The sequence below is a fragment of the Equus przewalskii genome, chromosome 24, assembly GCF_037783145.1.
Source record: "Equus przewalskii isolate Varuska chromosome 24, EquPr2, whole genome shotgun sequence".
Taxonomy (NCBI): Eukaryota; Metazoa; Chordata; class Mammalia; order Perissodactyla; family Equidae; genus Equus; species Equus przewalskii.
Genome location: NC_091854.1, coordinates 33,729,863 through 33,750,135, shown reverse-complemented (window position 1 = coordinate 33,750,135; position 20,273 = coordinate 33,729,863). Strand labels below are relative to the sequence as shown.

Below are 20,273 nucleotides of genomic sequence, written 5' to 3'. Positions count from 1 at the left end.
ATCGCATTTTTTTTCTAATTCCCTTAAGCAGCTAAAGTATTTCATGAAATGTCAATAGGGCAAAAAGAAAAAAAGGGCTGGGGGGGCGCTGTCGATGCTGGGCCTTGCAGTTTTCTTTCCCATGCAAATATTCACCCCCCAAAGAAAAGTGTGGAGAGTGAAACACAATAATTAGTCCTTTGTCTAACTTTCCCAAGTGCCAGAGAAAGACAGATTAATTAAACATACAACAGTGTTGGTTTTTGGAGTGGGGGTCTTGCTTGCTGTGTAGGTCATAAATTAGGCAGAATAAATACTTCAATGTGTTTGCAGTGGGCCTGCTACGTCAGAGCCGCTGGAAGGCTGGTGGGAGGAGAGCGCAGGGTTTCTTGCTAATGATAGTCACGTCTGGGTCTGTCTGGTTGCTCTTAGCAACCAGACATGATGTAACACCAGGATGAACTTGAACTTGGGGGACTTGAAAGGAGAACAATAGACCAGAGCAATCAATAAAGCCTATTTCAGTGAAGGATTACCGAGCTGCTCTGGGGTAACCTTGTCGGCAAGGCACACGCTGAATAGTAAGATGTGTGAAGAAACTTTTTTTTGCTTTGCTTCTTAAGAGAAGTGCAGAGGCACTGCAGATTTTTGTAGCTCTGAGTTGTGTCCAGAAACTGTGGTACGGAAAACTGCTCCCCCTGCTGACGCGCTGGGCCCCGTGTCAGCTTCAGGAACGGCTAGGGAGTGTCAGTGTCAGACGGAGGGAGTCTGGAATGCCACGGCTGACTTAGAAAGGGTGAGAACAGAAATCGTAAGCATTATCCGCCGTACCCCAAGTCTGAGACCGTTGTCCTGGGAGAACGAGGCTCCACAGGGGCCCAGGGTCTGCTCTGGGGAGAGACCTCCCCAGGTGCCGTTTGGAGTGTCCTACCCTGTCCTCCCGGCCGGTGAGGCTGAGGCGTGGGTATGTGCCGGGATGGCGTCCTTCAGGCCCAGGAGCTTTCTTGTGGTCCTCAGAGCATAGGGTCAGAGAATGACACCTAAAAAGCATGTGTAGCATGAGTGGTTCTCGGTTTAGGCTAGGTTTCTCAGCCCCTCTGGAAATCAAAGGTAGCTTGTGTGACCAGGAAATTCTGCACCGACCCCCACGTAGCCATGGTCTCGCTGTTGATCTGGATCAGACCAATCCTTCCTTTACCGACTTGATTCTCTTGGACATAGATGCACCTTCATCTGACTGAAGCAACCCAGAGGTAGCCCTTCCTGAGACTGTCAACTCAGAGAATTCAGAAGCATGCACTTTTGCTAGAAGTTGATGATTTTTCTGTGAATAATGATAAATGCGGTGAATTTGGCAGGGTATCTCTAGAGAAAAGCTGGCAAAAGCCATGTACTTTTTCTTTCCCTGAGGAGCTGACTCTGCTGTTGGACCACAGTGGCTCACTCTGTTTAGCTCACAGAGAGGAATCCTGGCATCGAAAGTGTTGCCCAAAGCTCGTCCGCTGAGGACTCGTGGAAGGAGCAGGCAGCTGGTAGCAGGCCCCGCAGGCACACAAGAGGAGGGGCACTGGGCAGCAGCCTCGTGCCGTCCCTCTGCCCAGAACAGGAGTGGACAGGGTGCAATCTCAGTACCACTCGGTTACTTTGTGTCATTTTTTGAAAATACTGTTTTAGGAATATTGGCCTGAAAGGAGCATTTTACATTGTAGCATCTGCCTCAGGCACAGGTAGGGAGCTGGAGTGAAAGATGCTGCCACGCACCTGAGCCACCAGGCTCCTGGCACCGCACTTCTTCCCTTCCCCTCTGCTGTCTTGGGGCCACTGTCCATCCTCTGCCTGCTGCAAGGCCATGGCAGCCACTCAGTGCGCCTGCTCACTGGGAGGAGGCGCTGTGAAACCCCAGAGCAGCCTGCACCACCGCGGGGCCCTCCCTGCACCCGTCCCCTCCACTTAGTGCTTCCGTGTCGAGAGCTTCTGTTCCAGGTGCTGTGCTTGGCACTGAGGATACAACGAGCAACAAAACGATCAATCCTCCTGCCCCCCCCAAAGCTGCCCCACCCAACGGCCAGTCCCGCATGTGTATTTCAAGTGGGCACGAATGCTTTGTTTACAGGGCACGCTCAGAACATCGCAGACTCCAGCACCGCCGCTGACTTCCAGCTTCAGAGGAGTCAGATCAGTCTCCGTGTCTCAGGATTTACTGCTCATCGTTCCTTTGCTTTTCCCAGCAAATCCCTCCTCCATCCTGATTGCATGGGTGGAAGGGCAATTTCTAAAATACATTACTTTCTAAATTCTACCTCTAATTGCACTTTTCCTTTTGTCTTCCAGTCCTGGTACCTGGGATAAAAGTCGCAGCGTCCCACCATCCACCAGACAGACCACCTGACCCCTTCTCAACTCTGTAACACGGACGCATCCTCAACCCAGCGTGGTTACAACCTCACTGTCAGTGGGAGGGAGAGTCAAATCAACTCGTACATGCAAACAGCGAGCATATGGTCAAACAGCAAAGGCCATCACCTTTTGGGATTTTTTTTTAAATACTTTAGGGACTGTTGTAATTTTCTCATATGGTGCTGGAAATGGTTGGGCTTTGTAACACTGAGGTGTGTCCGTGGTCGCGTGAGCATTAGGCGATGTGGCGAGGGGAGGTGTGCGCTTGCTCACTGACTCCCCGTGGTCACACACCCTCCTTACGGAGCCTGGCCGTTTCACAGTATTTCATGGATTTACCCACAGTTGTGCACCTCCTCGAGCAGTCAGGAGGCACACAGAGAACTAAATCTTTTGTAGTAGCTGAGATCTGCAATATATAACTTACGGGACAGTCAAAGGGCAATGTTTTTCTGTAACATATTGGAAAAAGAAAATGCAGTTATGTTCCTTTCTTGTTTTCCTTTAGTTGGGTTTGGTTCAGCACTTAAACATGTAACACGGCCCGCAAGGACAGTGAACCACTCACGTCGCAGAACAAATCCGAAATGGCAAACTACTACTACTACTATTCAGTTTTTTAAAAGTTTTGAAATGCTGCACTTACATCTAAAAAACCATTTTTTTCAACAATTTTCAACAATGACACACAAATTCACATGGAAATGGGGAAGATGGTCTGTTTTGACAGAAACTGACAGGAATCAATCAAAACAATCGAATTTTGAATTGAGTAAAGTGCAATTTCATTGGATAGCTAAATATCTTTGTAAGATAGAGATTGTTGAAAATTCTATTTTTGTTTTTCAAGTCCTTCCACCCCAGGACTCTAAATTATTGGGGTAAAAAACAGCCTTGCAAGAAAAAGGGGAGCTATTTTTGCTTTTTATGTTTTTTATTGTTAAACTTGTATCCCTTTAAAAACTGAAGGAAAATTTAAAAAAAAACAAAAAAACAAATCTAATGGTGCTTTTACCACAATATGTTAACTACATTAAATGCTAATTAATTATTTTCTGTTATCAAAGCACATAACTAAAATGAAATCATGGTATCTGTTAATTTTATAAGCTAGAAGTCACTATAATGGATAATGCCAATTCTGAGAATATTTACATGTATTCGGCAACATAGGATTTATCAGTTATCAGACACTTCATTGTACCAGAGATTGTCCAGAAATTTTAAAGACCTTTGCACCCCTGAACTGGGCTATGGGAAAAAAATAATAACAAAAATGAAACCAATACTGACACAAATGCTGGTACCCATTCAGATCAGGGTACTTGTTAGGGAAAAAAAAGTTTGCACCCCCAAATGTCCTGTATCTTATGTAAAAAAACACAAAAAACAAACAAAAAAAAAAAACAAAAAAAGTGCAAGTGATTTTTCTACCAGACAGCGAAGCGCGCCTTGCTTCCCGGGCACCGTCAAGAAGGTTCCTGTGCTGTACGTAGATACGCGTCCTGGCGGCAGCCCGCCAGGGAGAGGCTCTGCATGTTCTAGTGTTAGTCGCTAATTTTTATATAGTTAATGTAGGATAAAGTAGAGTGCATTAAGACACAATATTGTAATCCCTCCTTAGGCACTTGCCTTTAAACTATGTTTCCAGCCCTTCAGAAGGGTTCTACTGCTGTCCTATACAATCAAGTAACTGAAATTCTTGGGAAGACACTTTGCTCCTCATCTTTCCCCCGAAACGATGTTGTTTTGTTTTGTTTTTTTTCCTTAATTTGCACGAAAACAAAAATTCCATATCAATGTGCCTTGCCCTGGATAGCGATTATTTGTGGAATTGTTGCACACGCTCCTCTATTGAAAGGGGTTTTCCCTCGTCAAGCATTTGGAGACACTTTTTGTAAATGTGACTTTACGTCGGCCATCGTCAGTTTCCACACCTAGCACTGAGTAGGGTTAGTCGTTCCGCAGATAGGCGTAGTCTTTATTGTCCTCGTGGTCAGTGGCAGTGCTATTCTGAGATCTGTAGATGCTTAGAATATCAGTATTTTGGATGTTGCTGCATTTTACAATTTATTTGGAGTCTTCCTTTATTTTCCCCCCAGATATATGAAAATATGCAATACCTGCTTATATCGTGTAGAAAAGCTTAGCGATTATTAATTTTTCTTTTATTTTTTTTATTTGACCAAAGTCAGTGCTGCACTTGACGCAGTGTGTTTTAGATGTTTGTCTTTGTACTTTTTTTTGTGATTTTTGAATGCACGTGTGCAGGAAGGGCTCCTCTTAGAGAAGCAGTCAAACTGTGAAGCACTGAGCTGACCCTGCTTCAAGCAATTTTGTTTTTACAACTGTTCCTTTCACAAGCAAGCCTTAAAAAAAAAAGACAACTTCCTTTTTCTTCAGCTCCCACACCCCATTTTTCTTAGCAGACTGCAGTCAATCCACATTCAATGAAAGTATATAATGCCCATTTTTATATGCACGTTTTTAAACTTCCAAGTTCTGAAAATTGTTTACTGGTTATCTCTATTTAAGGAAAAAAAAATAAAATAAAACATTTTGGATTTTCATACGTGTCTGATAAGTGGTTGAGTAGTCGTTGGCGCTGTTGTACGGTGTGATTGTCAGTATATGGTGTCACTTCCTATAGCCAGCCAGCATCCTTTGCCTTCCCCCATAGCTCTTAGCTGGGCATTACTTTATTATGACATATGTGCACTAAAAAAAGAAAAAAAAAAAATAGCAGCTTTCAGTGCTTCACAGTGAAGGGAAAAAGCCTAGACAGACATTTTGTCAGGGCCTTGCAGTAAGCCAAGGCATGACCAGTAAATTGGTTGTATATACAATAAAATCGCACCCTTTTTTAAAACAAAACAAACTAAGCAATAGTTTGGGCAGTTTTAGTTGTTTTTAGTGAGCATGTTGTAGTTATGACTGCAAAGAGAGAGAATAAACTGCCGACTCAGAAGACATGTGATTTGTATGTTGTATAGTTTTATTGATTATGCTGATTTATCCTACCCGATTTTATAATGCAGGATTTTTGTATGTTGTTTAAATGAAGAAAATTTCTGTCAAATTAGCCTAGTGAAATTTCTGATTGTTCTTACAAAGGCAGCATTCATAGAATTGCTTTCTTTCTTTCCCATCCCCCCCCCCGCCCGACCTTTGGGAACTGGATTTAAGTTTAAAACTTTCCTGTTTCCTTTTTTTTTGTAAGTATTTAAATACAGTTTTTCTCTCAATGGTATAGCATATTCCTATGCTTGAGAAGTATAGGTCTACTGAAAAACCATTGTAAATGGATGTTACAAGTATGCTGTATTTTTGAAGGTATTTTGTTGTATTAAGTTTGATGAAGCTAAAATTAGGGAACTCTGAACAGAGTTGCAGGAAAAAAATGTTTTAAAGGCTTTAAAACATTAGGGAGGCAGTCCAGGGCGATAATGAACAGGGGTTAAGTATTAAATACACTAAGTTACATTTTTGTTCATGTTTCATTGTCCAGAAAGCAGCAGGAAACTGTAGTTCAGGTGTGATCAAGCAGGAAAAAAGAAACCCCAACCATGCGAGTGTCTACCTGTTTAGATTAAAAGCCAGGCAGAGACGTGCGAGGAAGACCAGCTACCTGGGGTGTGTAGACTGAAAGACCGAGGGCTCTCGGCGTGTGGTTCCGACACACATTGGAGTTTTTCTCTCCCATCAAATGGCATTAACAATATTGGCAAAGAGAAGTCCGTCAAATAACTCTCTCTGTTTTTTCTTTGGGAACTGAAGTCAGAGGCACAAACACTAAACCGTATTTTTTTAATATGCTTTTTTCTGGCCCATCCCCCTGCCACTAACATGCTCTTTGCTGGTCACTCGGGGGCAGAGGCCCGCTCCCCAGTGCCGCCCTGTCCATCCCAGAGGCTTTTTCTTTCCTTTGAGGTTTGAGCTGACTTTTCTGTTCCTTCACGCCCTGGCATGGCAGTCACTTAGAGTCAGCTCCTCCCCTCCCCACCCACCCGGCCGCCCGCAGTCAGGCAAGGTGCACTTCCAGAGCGAGCCCTCCTCCTCAGGCGGTGGGCGTGTGAAGGAGCCAGACTCTCCAGGGCCATGGTGTTCAGTCAGCCCCCAGGAATGTGCAAACCATCTCAGGAAGTTGGTCCTTCGCTTTTCAAACCCTGACCCCATGTGCTCTGAGTTCTGCAGCTACCATGTCATGAAGTAGCTATGAAATCTGGATTAAGAAAAACATTTTTTCTTTGTGTTTTTTGGGGGAGGGTTCCTCAGAATGTCATTTAGCGTACTTTGCATCAAGTCTCGGGAAACATCTTTTTGTCCGTAGTGGTGTTGGTCTCTTTCTCTCTCCTTTTTTTCTTTTTTCCCTGTAGCAGGCCTCCATAGAACAAATTTAAAACACACATGGCATGGTGCTGTAAGGAGAGCTTCAGGGGCACCCCCCACCCCTCGAGATCTGTCCCGGACAGTCGAGGGACGCTGCGCTGCCCCGCAGAGCTTCCCTACAAACCTGCTTCCCAGGCGCGTTTCGCCCTGAGGTCAATGCACATATTTACTGTCTGACTGGCCCGCTCTGCCTCCTCCACGTCCAAGGCTGTGCATTCGTCTAGTAGTGTCGTGTGTGTTTTCCTTTTATTTTTCCCAATAAAAAAGCAGTGGGATGAAAATTGCTTTGACATATAGCAGGTAACATTGAAGCTATTCCATAGCAGTTAACTGTAGTGAGTACTGTGTCACCAGTTCTGAGATCAATTTAATGTTTAATGCAAATCCATTACATGGTGCTATTACAGGCTGACAAAATGATTTACACAACGTGACAACTTGGGCTCAATTCACTCTGCTTCCCAACAGTGTAAACGCATAGCAGTGTTTATCTGCATGAGAACTATGCACTAACCGATCGGAAGAAAACTATATCAACTTTGGTATCGACTTTCCGTTTACTTCAATCCTTGCCTTTTTGGTCATTGTTATAATGCCAGCTTTAGGACAGAAAGAATTATAAGAAAACCAGCATAATACCTGATATATTAAAATGTAGTGCCTGTGAAATCTGTATTATATAGCTCTTCTGACATAAGATTTTCTACACCGGTAGCCTTCGCTGTCTGTCAGTCAGGACCTTCCGGCAGTAGGTGATGTAGGATGCCCATTCAATATTAATGCATGCTGTCCCATAGTGCTTAGTGGCCCGTATAAATATTACGCAGATTATGTTAGTCCTTTTTCTGCCTTGGTTCTCATCAGCTAGGTTTAAAGGTATTTCACTGAGAACGCAAATTCTGTCTTTTCTGGATTTCGGCTGTTTTCAGTATTTTGGAGGTATACATTTACTTAAACTCAGTATTACTTGTGTTTTTGTTTTCGTTTTTGTTTTTTTTTGTTTTCTTTTTCCTAGGGGACAAGCATGGGTGTTTGATTTCAGAAATCAGTCCCTGGCAAGACTTTTCTCTCAGAATGGCCATTGGATTCTCAAGAACTCCGCTAGAAGATACTAGAGGACATTTCCAAGTGAAGGGGGATTTCCTCGGCCCTCAACTGAGGCTGTGCTGATCCTGACGCATTTTCTTAGTGGACATGTGCAGCCAGGTACCCATGCTTGATCCGTCTTCACACCAGACTTCCTCATAGTAAAAGAGAAAAATATGAAAAAATAATCTTTAAAAAATCACATGGCTATTTAGTTTCATGCACAGTTGCAGTATTTTCGTGGAAAATAAAACTCTGTACAAACTTTGGGCCCGATTCATAAGAAAAAGAAGTTTGCTATTAACACGGGATTTTTTTTTAATACACGTTTTGGAGTCTAAATTTGAAACTACTTGGTTCCCAAATTAAATAAATTTCCTCTCATTTTTTCCCCTAAGCCAGCTGCCATCTGCCTTTATGCCCCAAAGGGTTATGTAGCCAGATTAGAGGACAGGGGGAATGGGGAATGGATCCGGAAATGCTCAGAAAGATAAGGAGGCTCTGTAACCGGGGGTCAGCCGCCTGTGGGGCAGGGCCGCGCCTGGGGGCCAGGCGTGACGGTGCTCACAGGGGCACACCTTGTGCTGCTTCATTCAGGAAGCACATTTCCAGACTGCGTCTGGACCACAGGAGCTTGTGGTCCAAGTGCCACCTGTAATGCCAGCAGAGCACCTTCGTGGTTTAGGGACAAATGGCGGCCAACGAATGGAGCTGTTTCTCCTGCTGTTTTGTGTTCGACTTCTCAAGATGACACAAGCTTTTTTCCCCTTTGATTCTATTTGAGTATTCCTCTTTTTTAATTTTTATTATATTTTTCATAATAGTCTATAAATTAGCACTTTTTTTTTTTAACATCTCAACCAAAGGTCACAAGGCCACTGGCAGCGTTGAGGTGAGGTTTGCAAGCGCTGCCAGCCCCACCCTTCTGCCTGGTCTCCCAGCAGCCTCCGCAGCTTCGCAGAGAAGCCTGGAGCTTCCCCAGCCTGGGAGGCCCCAGGAAGACTTCACGGCAGACCCTCGAGCCTGTCCCTGCCGCCCTGACCCCTTCCCCAGAACAGAGTTCACCGGGGACTTTCCCCACCACCCGTGGAAGCCTGTCCACTCCAGACGCCTCGGGTTTTCATTCCAAATTGGGGGGAGGGCATTGAGTGCTCCCAGCAGTGATAAGAGATCTGTTGTGAAACTGAACACCCCCGTGTTAATAACTCGGTTTGACGTGTGTTTTTATGAGCCGGGCCCCCTGTGCCTCTAGTATACTTGTATTGACTCTCATAGTTACCTTTCCGTTTTACTGTGTTCTGTGAAAATTTGTAATGGGTTGAGAATCACTGTGGGCGTCCATTCTTATTCAACTAAACCTCCACAGGTTGTTGAGCTGGTGTGGGTTAGTTTAACTCTTGTATTCAGCCGTTAGTGCTACCACCTTCTCACATTACAATACGATTACTGGAAGCAAGTACTGCATTTCCTATGCAACAAAGAGGAAAAATAAAAATTGCTAATGCTACGGAAGCTGTCGTCATCATTCGCTTACACCACGCCTGGGTGTTGCATCCGAGTGACAGTGACGGGTGTGGGCCGGGGATTCGGCACCAGGGTGTGCGCTCGCCTTGACAGACGTCGGGCACATGGCACCCTTCAAGGAGTTCCAGTGGGCAGTGTTGGCTTTTTCACCTCCTTAGACGAATACAGGACTCAGGACTCACGCAGTGCTTACTGCATGCCTGGTGGTGTTCTGAGCGCTTTAGATGGGGTAATCATTAGGGCTCAATCAGGAATCTGGAATAGGGTCCGATCGCTTATCTACCAGGGGCCCTGAAGCAGCCTAGATATGCACAACCACAGTCCGGCCACCATGGAGCTGGGAAAAGGGCGCAGGTGGGTTTCCAGGACCTAGGAGCTCCGAGGGGCATCCCACACAGCTGATGCTTGGATCTTCCCTGAGATCCCCATGAGGCTGGGGGCACCACATGGCTGGTACTCAGCCCTCTGAGAGGACGTGGGGCGGCTGGCACCAGGACCACCGAGAGCGACCCAGCCAACAGCATTAGTGCTGCTGAGGAGGTGAGGAGCCGAGAGGAGCATCTGGCGTCCTCTGCGCCTGCCACCACTGTGCACAGGAACTGAAGCTGGAGGAGTCCCTTCTGCCCCTTCCCTCCTCCTCCTCAGCTCCTTTCAGTGTCTCTCACGGGCTGGATCTAACGGGAGCCCCCAGCACCGCGGAGTCTGGAAAATGTAGGGAGAAAACCACCAGCCCCACAGAACAGTGTGGAGGGGGTTTGGAGACAGAGACAGTGAGTGAATAAACAGCACACATGTCTGAGTCTGCCTAATCCTCACAGCCACCCTATGAGATGGCTGCTGTTTTATCCCCATTTACAGATGAGGAAACTGAGGCAGAGAGAACTTCGGTTATTTATACCAGATCATACAGCGAATCAGCGGCAGGGGAGGATTCGAATCCAAGGCATCTGGCTCTAACTTCCATCCTGTAATCATGACTATATATTGACTCTATTAGTCATTTACTCAGTAAATATTTTTGAGTGCCTGTTAGGTGCCAGAGACTCTGCCAGGGGCTGGGGTGGGGAGCGAGTAAAGTCTAGGTGACCGTTCTCGTGACATGTGCAGTCAAGGGCAAAACTAGCATCAGCCGAGTGACCCCAGCAGGGAGGCAGCCCGTGGCTGTCGGGACCGGCATCGCCACGAATGCCCATGAGACTGGAGGACCGGCAGGCAACAGCACGTCGAGGACCCTCTGGGGAGGGAGCGTGGCACCTGGGGGCACTGCAGGGGGCCTGTCTGGATGCAGAGGAGGAAAGGAGAGGAAAGAGGGCACAAGACATCTTGACCTTCAGGTCAAGACATTGCAGGGCCTGCAGGCGCCTTAGGGACTTCTGTCCTACCCCCTAGAGCATCGGCCCTATGCCGTGACACAAACAAGTCCAGAGTCTCAGCGGCTTCACATCCTCTGCAAATCTGCCAGCGCTCGCCTGGGGTCTCTCTACAGTCTCCCGGGTGAGAGGCAGCTCCGCCTGGACCCCTGGGGGATGTGTTAGCATGGGGGAAGGCGCGAGACAGCCGCGCACGGGCTTCTTACAGGTCCGTCTGTGCTGACAGCACCACTTCCGTTCACGTGTCACTGGCCGGAGCACCTCACATGGCCGTGCTCCCATCAGCAGGACCAGGCAGGTAGTCCGCCCTCCGGGAGGCTGGAGAGCATGGTCACAGGCCGGGCGGGGGAGGAGGAAAGCTGTGAAGTGTGGAGACGGCGGTGGAGAGCGTCCCGCAGGCACGGGGAGGACGTGCCCTGGGCCGCAGGCGTGACTAGAGGAAGAGGTGGCACACGCTGGAGGCTGAAAAGGACGTTAATGGCCGCTGCGTGTTACGCTCTGTTACGTGCCAAGTCCTATAGGTGATTTATCCCATTAAATTTAATATTTCCTCTCATTATGGCAGCTCTAAAAAGGTATAGTCTTCAAATCACATTTGTGATTCAAGCAAACAGAGCAATTCCACACCCAGGTGCCGTGGAGCTTGGGTTAAACAGAACCGGGTACCACCTTGCGTTATTACCCCAACAGCAGGCGCTGTGGTCCTTACATGGAGTCAGAGATCAGGACTGAAGCCTGTCAGCCTCACTCCTTTACTGTCGTGCTCCGGGACAGGTCAGGGGCTGGTGCAGGGCCGGGGCGGGGGAACCACGTGGAGATCGAAGGCCACTCAGTGACAAGACTGCCTGGGTTGATTCCCGGCTCTGTGTTTTCCTAGCTCTGAGGTGTTGGCAAGTGCCTCAGTTTCCCCATTGGTAAGATGGAAATAAAATTCACAGCACTTACCCCTTCCCAGGGCTGTTGCGACCATGTGTGAGTTGACGTTTGTAAAGTGGTGAGCGGTGGCCTGGAACATTGTACACGCGATGTGGATGCTGAAACTAAAAAAATGAGTGAATGTTTCCAAAATGCAGCGGTCAAGCATTCCCTCAGTGTCCTGAAGGCCCGAGCCCTCCCCGGTCCTTGCCAGGCCTCCGTTTAGGTGAATTCTGAGAGAACCTCCATCCACCATCTGCCTCAACCTCAGGAGAAGTAGCATAAGAGATACAGTCGAAGGCTTGAGGCCAGACACATTTGGGCTGAAATCTCGATTTCTCATTTTATTAGTTCTGTGACATTAGGGGCCTCAGTTTCCCCATCTGTAAAATGGGAATAAGAGTAGTACTTACCTGGGGCTAGCCCCGTGAACTACCTAGTGGTAGTTCAGTAGACTCCACTTCAGAGGGCCAGGTCCGGTTCCCAGGCACGGACCTACAGCACTCATCAGCCACACTGTGGCAGCGACCCACATACAAAATAGAGAAAGACTGGCAAGGATGTTAGCTCAGGGCCAATCTTCCTCCACAACAACAAGAAAGGATAGTACTTACCTTATGAGATCATTAAGAGGGTTGAATTAATGGGTGTAGAACACCCAGCACAGTCTCACCCACATAACAACGAGCATTATTTGCAACCCTGGACTGGTGTGTCCCTAAGGGGAGGAACGCTGACACCTGGGAGGGCAACACTGCACAGTGGAAAGAAGCCAAGGCTTGAAAGGGCCTGGGTGTGAGCCGTATGACATCACAGAAGACATCGCACCTCTCTGAGTCTCAGCTTCCTCGCCTGGAAAGGGGATGCAGTAATCCCTCGCTCCCTTGAGAGAGAGGCCCAAATTTCAATGGATACGGATGAGAAGGTGCTGGGCCACCATCCTGAGCATCCGGCTCTAGGCTCGACTGAATAGAACCAGCTAGTGGGCCCCCAGGCTGTGTTTCCCTGCACAGTGTCAACTGTGGAGAAGTCCATCTCGTCAGGCAGGGAAAGCAGCCCGGGAGAAGGGTGCTAGTCACCCCTCCATCCTGCACGTTCTGCTCTTGGGTAAAGAGCACAAAAGGCCGCATGGTACAGGCCCCACTGGCCTGCAGGAGAGCCAGCGCTCCACAGACCCACAAGGCATGAACCCGCTTCTGTTCATCTCTGAAACACACAAGTCCATTCTGCATCCGCCCTCCAACTGGCACATTGTTTGGGTTTCAAGTTCACTACCGGGAGTACTGGTAAACAACAAGTACATTTATTTCTACTATCACATTTAAAGTGCTTTCTGTTATGGAAAAATACCATGTATGTATGAAATAGAGTTGGCTAATGAGCTCCCATTCCACCACTTAGAATTATCTCCAACCTGTCTACACTCCATCCACTTCTTGAGCGCCCCCAGATTATTTTGAAGCAAGTCTCAGGTATCAGAGATTTCACCCATAAATATTTCAGAATACATCCTTAAAAGGCAAAGACTCTTTTATAAAATGCATCCAAAATCACACCCCAAGATATTCACAATAATTCCTTAGTATCATCAGATAACCAGTGTTCAAATACTCCCAACCGTCTTATGATTTTTTGAACAGTTTGTCCAAATAAGGAACCAAATGAGGTGCATACACTAAGTGGTTTGTATGTACCTTAAGTTTGTAAATCTATAGGGACCCCTCCTTCTCTTTTATTTTCCTTGCAATTACTTGTTGAAGAAACTCAATCATTTATCCTGAAGAGTTCTTCAGAGTCTCAGTTTCATGGATGGCATCCCTGTGGCATAGTTAAACACGTTCTACCAACAGGAAGCCTGTTCCTGACCTTGGAAGTTGACCCCATGGGACATGATCCCAAGGCTGCCTCGCACAGTTATGGAGTGGATCAAGGAGCTCATCTGGGTTTGTGCCCTGACTCTGGAAGCTGTGGGCAAAATAACTGGGCCCAAGTGGAAGGAGCTCCAGGAGCTGTTCTCCCCTGCTCCATCCCTAGACACCCCCACAGGTAGAGTGGAGGCTGAGGGAGTCTACCTGCCTGCCACAACTCTGTCCTCCTCTGCCACCTACTGCCGACCAAAGAAGAGAAAGCCGGCTTCCACCTTACAGGGGAACAAGATAAATAACACTGGTGGAAAACTGAGGTGGAAGTCTATCTTTCCTCCGCCCCGTTCAGTGAGCACCCTCCTCCCGTGTGAATGTGTGCCCTGGAGGCAGCAGGCAGTCCCAGGCAGGGGGAAGCGCTCTGCTCAGGCTCCATGGAGCAGTGGGGTGGATTCCTGAGGCCACAGGACCCCTTCATCCAGCTCATTTGCTCCGTCCACTTCCACCACCATGCATTCTGGGCCATGCTCCTTCCCATGAAACTACAAAAATTCATTATGTAAACTCGTTCAAAACAAACTCAACCAACATTATTGAAACCTCCCATGTGCCAGAACTTGGGGCTGGGGAAGAAGAATCTGAGATCACGCCCGAAGAGTGGAGTCTAGCATGGGAAACAGACACGCAAACCCGGTAACTGCACCACAGCCTTACAAGAACCAGGAAGGCCTCACGTACCAGGGAATCCATGGACCAACTCTTCCCGGGGGAGGGGAGCCCCGGGCAAGGAGACAAGCCATCTAGGTCTTCAAGGATGAGGGGGGTGTCCAGGAGACTCGTTAGAAGACACACATATCAACAGTGGTCACACTAGTAATGACAGCCAGCGTGTGCTGAGCCCTCACTTCACACACACATTGTTCTAAGAGCTTTACACGCATGTGCACAAGTAATCCAGCCCCACGAAGGAGGTGCAGTCGTTAGTCCCACTTGATGGGTGAGGAAATTGGGGCACAGAGAGTTTCAGTAACTTTGCTTTTTTTCTTTTTTTTTGCAGCGAAAGATTAGCCCTGAGCTAACATCTGTTGCCAATCTTCCTCTTCTTTTTTCTTCCTCCTCAAAGCCCTAGTACATAGTTGTATATCCTAGTTGGGAGTCCTTCTAGTTCTTCTGTGTGGGACTCCACCACAGCATGGCTACTGACAGACGAGTGGTGTGGTTCTGCAACCAGGATGCGAACCCAGGCCACTGAAGGGGTGAGAGCGCTGAATTTTAACTGCTAGGCCCTCAGGGCTGGCTCTCAGTAACTTTTCCTATACTAATAACTATGTGTGTGTGGAAACATTCAGGGGTAAGGGGTGGAGGACATTTCTAAGTCACAGCTCATCCCAAATATAAGTCTGGTTCACTGCCCTCTTCCCAGTGCCCAGAACAGAGCTCAGCACATACAAGAGACAAGTGATGGTTGTGTCAGGCGGCTTTTGTCTGTCCCTCCAGATCTGCTCCCCACCCTTCTCCAGACTGCTCTCTGGAGCATCTGTGTAGACCATCTACCTGCTGTGTAGACCATCAGGGGGCTTCCTGGACCTCAGGCTTTCAGCTGGGATGAGCCAGTCAGCAGTGTGACAGAAGGTGGCGGAGGGAGGATGATGGTGTCGGGTACCTCTCCTCCTGGCTCTCTCCCCAGTCCCCACTGGCTGGTGGCATTCCTGGCCAGGTCACAGATCCTCTCCAGATGGCTCCCATACGCTCACTTCTCCTTGCAGGTTCTGATCGCTGCTCCCTCCCCCAGTCCCTCCATGCACAGGGTGGGGAGCGCTGTGGGGTGCTACTCTGTGCTTTATGATTTCTCTGCTTCCTTTTGGAAACCTGACTGAGGGAGTGATCAAGCCAGAGCAGGCTCCAGAATCTTCTTTCTCCTCAAACTCTAGCAGCAACTCTGATTTAGTCACATGATGGATGTCAAAACCATAAATATTTTTTTTTGAGGAAGATTAGCCCTGAGCTAACTGCTGCCAATCCTCCTCTTTTTGCTGAGGAAGACTGGCCCTGAGCTCACATCCGTGCCCATCTTCCTCTACTTTATATATGGGATGCCTACCGCAGCATGGCGTGCCAAGTGGTGCCATGTCCACACCTGGGATCCGAACCGGCGAACCCCCAGGCCGCTGAGAAGCAGAATGTGTGAACTTAACCGCTGTGCCACCGGCCCGGCCCCCAAACCATAAATTTTCCCATCTTGGTTTATCCTCGACTCAGAAGGCTGGACTCAACCTTCAAAGGTCGCTGAGGGCAGTTTCGTGCCTCCAGCTGGCAGCCCCCATCTCCAGCACCCACCCTGCTCCTGTCAGAGGGGGTACGCCTTACTCTGAGGATGTCCAGGTGAGGAGACGCCATAACTCGTCCCAGGCTCCGCGCTCCCTGCCTGAGAAACCTCCCTCCATCCAACACAACCCTCCTGCCACGGGAGGAGCCGTCTGCTTGTCTGCGGCCTTGCAGAGCTGGGCAGAAACCCCTTCATTCCTGAAAACAGGCATTAAATCATCTTTCCTTCTCCAGCTCCGAAGTGCAGGTGAAGGAGGGCAGCTCCCCTGCCAAGCTGGTCCCAGCTCGTCCCCTTGAACCTTTCAGGAAACAGTAGCTGTGAGGAACTTTCACAAGAGTAAATCCTAAAGGAGCCCAACCCTCGGCTGAAAGACAGCTGACGGCGTTCCTGACAGGAGCCCCATGGGCTCCTTCCTCCCCTTTGATTTACTCATCTTCTTGGCCGTTTACCCTCTGCCTGTTGTCCTGACCCTGAATTCGGGAGGGTGCTGGTCTGCTGGTGGTCACCGGCCCTGAGGAGGGCAACTGTCCTGTAACCAGAATCCTCCCTGGCTCCGGCCTCTGCCTGCCACCTCCATCACCCAGCCTCTGGCTCTCACAGGGCTCGCCCGACAGCCAGGAGCCAGCACAGTGGTACACCCCAGGACCCCATAAACCTCAAAGCCCACCGGCCGTTGTCTTACAATAAATTTTACTGAATTTCAAAAGTTTCTCTCCCAAACCCTGATGCACCAAAAAAGAAAAACAAATCCCGATAATTTATTTTAAACCATTTACTTAGATCTTTAAACTTTTCTCCAGCCCGATACGCTTTGTTTGTTCCCATTCCTGGATTGGTAAACGTATTTACACGGGACCTTTGCCTCATCCCCACGAATGTGTGAATGACTGACACTGGCCCTTAGGCACCCCTGTGTCAAGCAGACTCCAGCCACGAACCCCAGGAGTCAGCAGGAGATGGGTGCCCGGCGTGCGTCATTGGATCATCCCATTTAATCACTTAATCCTTTCAGTAACCCAGCAAGGTAGGTGCTATTACTCCCATTTAATACGTGAGGAAACTATAAGACCCAGAAAGATGAAATCACCCAGCTAGTGGGCGTCAACCCTCGGGGTTCACCCCTGAGCCCTGAAAGCTGAGCGAAGGCCATTCAGAGAAAGAGAAGTAACTAATATTATTGAATATTTATGCCCCAAAGGTGCTCATAATTAGGACTCGGAGCCTGTACGTTCTTTCAAAACTACCGAAGAAGAGACCCGAATAATTCCAGCAGCACTTGAGTGTGCTCAATTTTTGACACAATTCTTGTCCTTTAAGAGCGGGGGGTCATCATAGGGACACTGTTCATCCCGAGCACCGTTTACCGGAAGCGTGGGGTCTGCAGGGGGCTGAGTGGGGAACATGACTCTGAGGACACACAGACCCACTAGGGCGGGCGGAGTCCTCATCCTCCACGAGCTCCTTAGAAGTTAAGTCTGGCAAATCCTCAGCCACAGCAGAGAGAGCCGGGTGTTTGCCAATGGCACTGCGAGGGGACATCAGGGAGTCACACTCTGTGGCTCTGTCCCCTTGAGTGACCTGAGCCACGTGGTCTCCTGGGTGGGAAAATACACAGGGTCTGGACTTAGGTTCTAGTCTGGAGCTGAGAGGCGATGCATCAATGCTGGGTTTGAGCTTCTCCTCTGACACTGTCACCTGCTGCTTCATCTTCACCATTCACCTGTGAACCTCAGCTCTTCCCATTTGTAAAACAGGAGGATGTCACAGAGCAGAAGAGGCCATATACAGGGTGACAGCTGGACTTTAAGGACTCAGAGAAAGGGAGCAGCGATGGTGCACCTGAGCCAGCCTCTGCATAGGGGAAAGATTAGGACCCTCACTTCCTCTCCCCACTGTCTAAGGACCCAGCTTGCTCAGTCTGGAAAACACAAGAAAGTGTCCCCTGCTCTTTGGGACATCTGACTCACGTCCACTGAGAAGGCTGTTGGCCAAGCCCAGGTTGTCCCTTTAAAAGTGGGCAACAAAGCCATTGCCCAAGTCAGGGCTTGCTAAATAGCTGTGGCCTGACTCACCTTCTTTCTGAGTGGCATTTGGCATTGTTGCCACCTCCGAGGAGCCCTCAGTGGCACACCTAGACATCTTGCGGGGGGGGGGGGAGGGCACCAGGCTCATAGTCAGGAGGTCGCTTCTTGACTTCCTTGCCTTTTTTTATTTTGGCAGGAGAAGATTCGCCCTAAGCTAACATCTGTTGCCAATCTTCCTCCATTTTTTTCCTTTTTCCCCTCCAAAGCCCCAGTACATAGTCATATATTCTACTTGTAGGTCCTTCCAGTTGTGTGTGAGCCGCCACCACGGCATGGCTACTGACAGACAGGGGTTGTGGTTCCACACCTGAGAACCAAACCCAGGCCATAGGAGCAGAGCAAGCCAAACTTTAACCACTAGGTCATCCGGGCTGGCTCCTTGACCTCCTTGCTTTGAATCCTCATGGAGGCCAAGGCACCCCTAGAAATTGCCCTACATTTGACTTTTTTTTAAACTGAAAGGAGACTCAGGCCATCAGTGAGCTACCTACTCCTTTGAAATAACCTGAGCATAGCGCAAGGAGGCACGGTTATAATGTCACCTAAAGAGGAAGGAAGATGGACACAAAGTAATCGGACAGACGATGCGTTGCGGGCTACAGCAAGCAAACAACCTCTGCAGAGAAAAACAACCAAAGACCCGCAGGAAATTTACCAGATACCGCACGTGTCTTCCAAACAGCCTGTGACGTGTGTGTCGCTCCTAGGAGAGCTTGAAAAAACGCCAACACGTACACGTCTCGTAAAGAAACACCCTGCACCCGCTCGGGCACACTCAGCTGGCGCCCCTTCCTCGGATGAGCGAGCGCGACGGCCGCCCCGCCCGCGGGTTCTGCGCCACCGCGCAGGCGCAGGCGCAGGTGCGCACCTGGCGGAGGCGGCTCAGGTGCGGCGGGGGCGGCGCGGACGGGCGCACGAGCCGCCTTGTCTGGGGGGCCCGGCTGCGCGAGGGGGTCTGTCCGGGGTCGGACTGGCTCCTCTGCGGCCTCTCCGAAGCCCCACCGACCCGCCGCTTGAACCACGTGCGTCCTCTCCCGGTCCTGCCGGCGGCCCTGCTGCTGTGTCCTCGCCTCGCTCCGCGCGCACCTCCTGCGCCCCAAGTTTCCTCTCCTTAAGAGGAAGGAGTTCAGCCCCTAACAGAGGCCAAGGAAACTGTTTTCTTTTAATATGCACGAGACGACATTTTCAATGTGGTGGGAAGAGCTCAGGAGAGACGAGGACAGCGGACAGAGGAAAGGCGCTTAGGCCGGAGGGGGTGCAGAGCCCCGCGCAGCAGGAGCAGGGAGCGGGGGAGCAGGTGCCGGCTGCGTCTCCGAAACTGGATGGTGAGAAGCCGGCGAGTCTTCACCTGACAGAGGAAGAGCATCTGTGAGCATAAACTGGAACCCTTGTGAGGGCGGTGTGGCCACATGTGTCAAAACGTTAAAAAATGGGCACAAGAATTGACCTAGGAATTCCACTTCAATGAATTTATTCCAAAGACGGAATTCGGAGTGTGCACCGGGATCTCGTAATAAGAACGACTAGACGAACAGAACCACGGTGTTGCTTGTAATAAAAGAGGCAGACGGCCTCTGTGCCCACAGGAGGTCTGGTTAAAGGAACCGTGTGTGTGCTCGTGCCCCCGCCGGCAGGGCCTGGGAGGGTCTGTGCGCTGGTGGGAGAAGCGACACTGTCCTTAAAGACTTCCGTGCGTGTCCATAGTGACAGTGGCGACGAGCTTCCAGCAACAGCGTGACGGGCGGCCCAGCCCCGCGCGGACACGAGGCCACACAGCTACAGGAAGAGCGACCAGAGTGCCGCTGCTCTAAGGAGGGGCCAGTGGGCGAATGGGAAGAGGGAGCCTCAGGGAGGCAAGGGTGACACCGTGGTGACCTCGGGCATGGGATGGAGGGGGCTAATTATCTTCTTTTTGCTTACCCATAGTTTCTGATTTTTGCCATGGTGAACATATTATTTAAGCAAGATGGGGAAACAGCAATAAAAATTTTTTAACGCACCACCTGGATTTCTTTCCAGGACTATTTTCCACAAAAATCACGGTTTTTTATTACCTCTTAAGAGTTATTGATGCTGGCACGTAGAGAATAATAAAGGGGATATGAACGTGCTCCCTGCAGGTCGAGAGGCCCAAGCTGTGTCCTGGGGCTGGGGTGGCAGGTAGCACACAGTAGGCCCACAAATCAACGATGGAGGGAGAAATGGTGGGATGAGGTGCTGAGGGCAGGAAGACTCCCCCCAAAGAGAGAAAACCACCCTCCCACAGCAGCCTCCACAGGAGAGTCACGCCTCAGTAAATAACGAATGACCACATGCCAGGAATCCCTGATGTGACACCAGA

The 20,273-nt window shown here is 49.3% G+C and overlaps 2 protein-coding genes across 29 annotated transcripts in view; one reads left to right on the top strand and one right to left on the bottom strand.

Annotated features, from left to right (window-relative positions):
• The window catches only part of NFIA (nuclear factor I A), a 520,766-nt gene extending 515,615 nt beyond the window's left edge, over nucleotides 1–5,151 (top strand). For 14 of the 28 annotated variants that reach the window (XR_011532492.1, XR_011532489.1, XR_011532488.1 and 11 more), the window contains one exon: nucleotides 2,311–3,653. Coding sequence is in view for 19 of the 28 variants with exons in the window: in XM_070592358.1 (XP_070448459.1) it covers nucleotides 2,311–2,328 (18 nt within the window). In the remaining 9 variants the exon portion in view is untranslated. Of the gene's footprint in view, nucleotides 1–2,310 lie in introns of all 28 variants that reach the window. The other 14 variants (XM_070592350.1, XM_070592360.1, XM_070592355.1 and 11 more) reach the window with 2 other exon arrangements.
• A 5,103-nt stretch (nucleotides 5,152–10,254) lies between these two features.
• LOC139079161 (uncharacterized) lies at nucleotides 10,255–19,875 on the bottom strand. The gene is made up of 4 exons (XM_070592452.1): nucleotides 19,853–19,875; nucleotides 18,588–19,042; nucleotides 11,691–11,785; nucleotides 10,255–11,207 (listed from the first exon to the last, which is right to left on the bottom strand). The coding sequence occupies exons 1-4, from the start codon at nucleotides 19,873–19,875 to the stop codon at nucleotides 10,761–10,763; spliced, it is 1,020 nt and encodes a 339-aa protein (XP_070448553.1). The 3' UTR covers nucleotides 10,255–10,760.
• Between the last annotated feature and the right edge of the window lie 398 nt (nucleotides 19,876–20,273).

What these genes read in the sequence shown, in the direction of transcription:
- LOC139079161 (XM_070592452.1), bottom strand. Translation starts at nt 19,875, where the DNA reads ATGGCAAAAATCAGAAACTATGG. An exon ending in GCAAAAATCAGAAACTATGG is followed by an intron (nt 19,043 to 19,852) that starts GTAAGCAAAAAG and finishes CTTCCTCTTAAG; the next exon opens with GAGAGGAAACTTGGGGCGCA. An exon ending in GAAGACACGTGCGGTATCTG is followed by an intron (nt 11,786 to 18,587) that starts GTAAATTTCCTG and finishes TCATTTTTTTAG; the next exon opens with TTTCAGCATCCACATCGCGT.